Below are 6,994 nucleotides of genomic sequence, written 5' to 3' on the forward strand. Positions count from 1 at the left end.
ACATAAACCCGGGGAAGCTCATTCCAGAGTGTGCCCCACAGAGAAGGCCCTTCCTGGGGCCGCCAGCCGGCATTGTTTGGCGGACGGCACCTGAGAAGTCCCTCTATGGGAGCGTACGGGTCGGTGGGAGGCATGTGGTAGCAGCAGGCGGTCCAGTAAGTACCCAGGTCCTAAGCCATGGAGCGCTTTAAAGGTCATAACCAACACCTTAAAGTGCACTCGGAAAGCCAGGGGCAGGCAGTGCAGGCTGCGAGGATCGGTGTTACATGGGAGCTACGTGTAGCTCCTCTATAACCCGCAGCTGCATTCTGACTAACTGAAGCCTCCGAGTGCACTTCAAGGGAGCACCATGTAGAGAGCATTACAGTAATCCAAGCGAGAGGTAACGAGCGCATGAGTGACCGTGCATAAGGCATCCCGATCAAGGAAGGGGCGTAACTGCCGGACCAGGCGAACCTGGTGGAAGGCCCCCCTGGAGACGGCCGTCAAATGATCTTCAAACGACAGCCGATCGTCCAGGAGGACACCTAAGTTGCGCACCCTATCCTTTGGGGCCAATAACAGCCTCCAACAGCCAGCCGCGGCTGCAGCTGACTGAATCGGGGTGCCGGCATCCACAGCCACTCCGTCTTGGAGGGATTAAGCTTGAGCCTGATTCTCCCCATCCAGACCCGTACGGCTTCCAAACACCGACAGCACTTCAACAACTTCATTGGGGTGGTCCGGGTGGAAAAGTACAGCTGGGTGTCATCAGCGCATTGCTGGTATCTCACCCGAAACCACTGATGATCTCACCCAACGGTTTCATGTAGATGTTGAACAGAAGGCGAGAGAATCGACCCTGAGGGACCCCACAAGTGAGGCCCCTCGCGCCCACCTCTGCCCCTGTCAACACTGTCTGCGACCGGTCAGAGAGATAGGAGGAGAACCACCGATATACGGTGCCTCCCACTCCCAATCCCCCCAACCGGCGCAGCAAGATACCATGGTCGATGGTATCGAACGCCGCTGAGAGGTCTAATAGGACCATGGCAGAGGAATAACCCCTGTCCCGAGCCCTCCAGAGATCATCCACCAATGCGACCAAAGCTGTCTCTGTGCTGTATCCGGGTCGGAAGCCGGACTGGAACGGGTCTAGATAGACGTCTTCATCCAGGTATTGAGGTAGCTGTCGCGCCACGGCACTCTCTACAAGCTTCGCAACAAAGCGAAGGTTGGAGACTGGACGATAATTACCCAAAACAGCTGGGTCCAGGGAGGGCTTCTTAAGGAGGGGTCTCACCACCGCCTCTTTCAAGGCGGCAGGGAAAACCCCTTCCAACAAAGAAGCGTTGATAATCCTCTGGAGCCAGCCTCGTGTCACCTCCTGAGTGGCCAGTACCAGCCAGGAAGGGCACGGGTCCAGTAAACATGTCGTGCCGTGAAGCCTCCCCAACAACCTGTCCACGTCCTCGGGAGCCACAGGGTCAAACTCATCCCAAATGGACTCAACAAGACGTGCCTCATCTCCCTCGCTTGGATCATCCCAAATTCGATCCAGACCGTCCCTCAGCTGAGCGATTTTATCGTATAGATAACCGCTAAACTCCTCGGCTCGTCCCTGCAAAGGGTCATCCCGCACCTCCTGATGTAGGAGAGAGCGGGTGACCCGAAACAGGGTAGTAGTGCAATTTATATTCCTTAAATTTGTTCATAATCTTTTATCTAGATAGATATTGCCATGTGTTATGGTTTTCTTGGGTACAAGATTAAAAACAAAAAAAAAACTTCCAATACAATACTTACATATATCTTAAATTGCAGGATTAGGGTCTGTGTTAAAATGCACTACCTGACGCTGTGGTTTCTTCCCCAAACCCCCTGGCTATTACTGATTATAATCTTTATATTTATAAATGTAAATATCACATCAGCTCTTACTTAACTTAAAGTGATGCTGAATTCTTTTTTTTTTCTTCTTCTTTTTAATACAGGAAGTCAGCCTTGTCCTTGTGGCTATATTGGTATTCTTATTGGCATGTTATGCTTTCTTTTATCTTAACCTTTCCGAAGAAGACGACCTGGGTCTGGAAAAGGATGGAAATTAGCCAAATTGTTTTTGAAGATTTCTTCTAGAAAAGCATTACTCTTGTCAACTTCAGCCATGAACAGCTGCTCATCTTGAAAGTGGACAAAATGAGAATCAGTTCCTGCAACTCTGAAATTAATAATACGCTTGAGACTCTCTCAGCCGGCCTTATGGATATTAATGAGGTTCTTCTCTTTTTCAAACTGTAGTTTATTGGCTAAAGTTGACCTTTTTCCTCATTTCTTTTTTAAACTGGAAATACTTCATTCCAGAAAACAATTTTCTATATTCACTAGTGTTATTATGTGGGCGAAAAGAATTAGATTTCCTTAGAGCCTGGCAAACAAATACAAATTACAGATACGACTCAAACACAAATCAATATAATCTGTGATATCTGTACACATATTTCTATTACTTCCAGGTTGGACTAATTGGTATGAGTGATTCAGCGCATTTTTAATTCTTATATCCAACACAAAATGAATTTATGCGTGCTGAATGTATGTGAGTCATGCATGATATTTTTTGGATCAAAAACTCTATACAGATTGTAATTGAACACCAAAATTAGAATCGTAAGTCATGCCACCTTTTAAGTGTGCATGCACTCAATTTTTTTTGCAGATGTCATTAAGTGAATGCTGCCATTGTTAAGCAATCCCATTGTACCCAATGGGCATTTTTTGCTAGAAACCAATTTCTACCAAAATGCCAGTTTAAATGCTGGTTTCAAGCAAAAAACATAAATCACCATGTGATTGGTGATGTAACTATGGGATGCTCCAAATGCAAGCCAGTTGCCCAGCACCAAAATGTGATCATATGACTGTGGCGATGGGGGGGCAATGACTATTGGAACTGCAAAACTGGGTCATAAGAAATGCTGGAGAAGTCCATCATAGCAATAACACTTAGATTTATATCTCACCTATAAGCACTTCACAGTGCTTTACAGCCCTCTTTAAGTGGTTTAAAAAGTCAGCATATTGCCTCCAACAATCTAGGTCCTCATTTTACCTACCTTGGAAGGATGGAAGGTGGAATCAACCTTGAGGCGGTCAGAATCAAATCCCCGGTAGTCATTAGAATTAGCCTGCAATACTGCATTCAAACCACTGCGCCACCACGATTGATCATTATAACTTCTAATGGTCATTTAATGACCAGTCATAAATTGAGGATTACCTGTAGCATACTTTGCTTTATAAGTTAAATTGATTTGCTGAGAAGTGAGTGTCTTTTGCATAGTTCTATCATTACAACATTATAAGGGCTTCCTTCTTGTACCATAGGACCAATGTATCAAAACCACATTTCATATACTTTTGGTTTTAATAGGACAGCAAACCACATGCCTACATTCCACTTCATTAGGAATCTTTTTAAACTTTCTTTTTTGTAGAACACAATAATTGATGTTAATATTATGTGACAAACATGCATATTAGCCCTGTAGCAAAGCCCTAGAAAGCAAAAATTTTCACAGTAGGTCTATTAGGAGTAGAATACAGAGCACAGCCTAATTCAAATAAAAGGCCTTTGACTTAAGTGGAAACCACTGAAATAAGCATGTTCAAAAATTCTACCAAGCTGGTTGCATCTCTGCAAGTGCAGATGTCAACAAAGTACTTTTTATTTATGTATTTTAAAAAAAATTTACAATGGCTACCTTGAGTTGAAAGTTTCTTTTAGAAAAAACAACAACTGGGGATTCTATTAGAAGAATAGTTACATTAAACGAAAACCAAGAAGATATCAGAGATGTGCAATATATTTGAATGTATATCCTAACACCAAATTAAACAATGTTTGAATACTGCTGTTTGAGGAAAAACCCAGAATCAATAACAAGGGAAATTTATTCCAAACCCTCTAGTAAAAATGGGATGGGCACTATGCAATACGGTCTCACGGAAAGAGCAACGTCAAGCTACCATTGACTCATGTTCTACTACGTCTTTTTATGGAAAGTGAAAAGTTTCACCTTGGTAAGAAATAAAACCTTCATGTTTTCAAGAGTAGTTAAAAGAAGAGATCAAATAGTCATATATTACTCATTTTTTAATTTCAAACTATCTATATGGGGGGCTACATCAAATCTCTCTGCTCAGGAAAAAAAAATCACTCCCATCTCATCACCACTGTGGTGCAAATTTATTTTCAGCATCCTCCTGACTCCTCTATAGCTGGGTATCAGCAGTCATATTTTTTGTGCACTGCCAACTGTTCAGAGCACATGTGTTCTGTCAGAAATGGCACCTGGATGATAGAAACACTAGGATTCACATATGTTCTGAAGCAAAGTTCCTTCCTCTTGGGCTAACCGAAAGCGTGTAAATAGAAAGTTCACTCAGTGTTGGTTTTAATTAGTACACTGCTTCATTAACATAAAGATGAAAATTCTACTTTAATCGTATCATGCAATATCAGCAAGAAATACAAAATATATGGTAGTTTTAAAACAATTTTCATCTCAATATTGGCTCTGAAATCTTTCAGGTACAGAAAACAACAGTAGAGTTTCTTTACACTTTGTTGAAAGATACTATTCTAGTTACATTATATCACGACCGCCCTCTCTCCATAACCTTCATTCCAAAGAAATATTATTTTAAAATATATATGAATAAAGTATTTGATTGGTGATTTTCTGTTCAGAAATGTTGGCTACAAAGGTTATAACGAGGTCCACAAACACGGATGCTTACACTAACCAAATAGCATTGGGGTGCTAACATGACCCTAATTATTGATCAGAATTAGGAAGTTTAGTAAATAAGGTTTCAGTTGGACTTCGTTGATTAGCATGGGATCACAATACTTCTTAGTTCTATCTACAAGCTAATTGAGAGAATGTGTCAGCTTTGGAAGCCATATTAGACCGGAAGCTTCCGTGCTGCCACTTTCTCATGTATGGGAAAGTAGGAGGGGGAATTTAATAGAGGGTTTGTCTTTAGACATAATAGCATTCTTCCTGTCGGTCAAGGTCAGGCCGATCCTGCATCTGGAGAAGGAGTGGTCGGAGTGCTGCCTTAAGATGGGATGGATGGTGATTGGAGCATGTGATAGACTGTGGAGTCGGGATGGTTTTGGGGGGTTTGATTTACTGAGGGAAAACCTGGACCTCTCAGAGTCAGGTTTCCCCAGATGTGCCAGTTTACCTATCCTAGTAAATAGAACTTTGCAAGATGCTTGCTTCAGAGGTTTTACTTGGAGTTGGGTTTTTTTCTGGAATGCTGACAGAATGCTGATTATTCCAAACATAAAGCAACTGTTTTACTTTAAACAGTAAAAATGTGTGGAGTATATATGTAGATTTGCACAATCACAAAACATTGTTATGATTAAGCAAATGATAATACAATTCTTTGAGACAGAAAAAAAATATAATGTTGGAAATGTTTCTCCGATACCTTGCTAATAAATTCTGCTGATATTACGGAGAATGAACACTTGAATTCATTCTAGTAAATCAGTTGACTGGCAAATGTTTCATCTCATTGAAGAGGCCACTTTTATCAGTATGCAATCATGTTGACCTCCACCTTGCACAATCTCTGCCTTTCCTAAAGCAATTTATGGTGATTAGGCTACATAATTTGGTCACTTTCTATGGTCAAGGAGGGAAATGTATTTGCATATGTGCCCATGACCACTGGTCTGTTAGTTTATGTGATTGGGCCCCAGTTGGATATGATCATTTTTTATGCAAATCTTATTTAATGTAATTCAGAATTCCATGGGTTGTAAAGTAAATGCATTTTATAGATATGTCTTTTTCTGAGAAGATGAAAACAATTTCACATAGCACACCAGTATATTAACAACAGCTTCTCCTCATGTTTACTAAAAATCCCAATTGGTGAGGAAACAGCCAAAATGTTAGGTGCTAGTATTTGTCAAACAGATGTCTCAGCATAATTTTGTCACATGGTTGGAAGAATAAACGTGCATAATTCTGAATTACTACACTGTAGGTGCCATTTATTTCTTGATTTTAATAGTTTCCAGTTCTGTAAATATCAATATCGGATTTTGCCAGTTTTTGGAAGCGATAGCAGCCCTGCCCTATATACTGGGATGAAACAAATAGCTAGGAATTTTATAAGAACTCACATAGGCTAAATATTGGAATTACTATATAATTTACTGCATTTTGTTTGCCAATTTAAAGACTATATCCCAGTGATAGTGAACCTTTTAGACATCGAGTGCCCAAACTGTGCGTGTGTACCAGTGGTGAAATCCAAATTTTTTTACTACCGGTTCTGTGGGCGTGGCTTGGTGGGTGTAGCAGGGGAAGGATACTGCAAAATCCCCATTCCCTCCCCACTCCTAGGGGAAAGATATTGCAAAATATCCATTCCCTCCCCACTCCTCGGGGATGGATATTGCAAAATCTCCATTCCCACCCTACTCTGGGGCCAGCCAGAGATTGTATTTGCCTGTTCTCCAAACTACTCAAAATTTCCGCTACCGGTTCTCCAGAACCTGCTGGATTTCACCCCTGGCGTGCACATGTCCAAATGGAAAGGTGTGCATGAGGGCACGAATGTGTGCATGCGCACACGTGGACATGCATGAACATCCGCATGCATGGACATGTGCAAACATATATGCGCAGCAGAGACCTGAAGACCAGCAGGAGGCGGGGCATCACAACACTGGCAGTGCGGCAAGAGAAGATCTTTTTCATTTGTGAGCTTCTGTTTCATTGTTTGCAGGGAAATAGAAACTCACAAAAGAAACGGCACGGAGATCTGACCTGGGGCAACAGCGGGTGTGCCAGCAGAGAGGGCTCTGTGTGCCACCCATCACATGTGTGCCATATGTTTGCCATCATGGCTATATGCCATTGTTAAAAATATGAGATTATTCTCTCTAACATATTCTGTACATTCTACTTTTTTAAAAAAAATTATC

The 6,994-nt window shown here is 41.8% G+C and overlaps 1 protein-coding gene across 2 annotated transcripts in view; it reads left to right on the forward strand.

Annotated features, from left to right (window-relative positions):
• The window catches only part of TRIQK (triple QxxK/R motif containing), a 73,960-nt gene extending 67,923 nt beyond the window's left edge, over positions 1 to 6,037 (forward strand). For both annotated transcript variants that reach the window (XM_058176993.1, XM_058176994.1), the window contains exon 5: positions 1,974 to 6,037. In XM_058176993.1, the coding sequence (XP_058032976.1) occupies positions 1,974 to 2,087 (114 nt within the window). In that variant the 3' untranslated portion in view covers positions 2,088 to 6,037. The remainder of the gene's footprint in view (positions 1 to 1,973) is intronic.
• Positions 6,038 to 6,994: the final 957 nt, after the last annotated feature.

The sequence above is a fragment of the Ahaetulla prasina genome, chromosome 3, assembly GCF_028640845.1.
Source record: "Ahaetulla prasina isolate Xishuangbanna chromosome 3, ASM2864084v1, whole genome shotgun sequence".
Classification (NCBI taxonomy): Eukaryota; Metazoa; Chordata; class Lepidosauria; order Squamata; family Colubridae; genus Ahaetulla; species Ahaetulla prasina.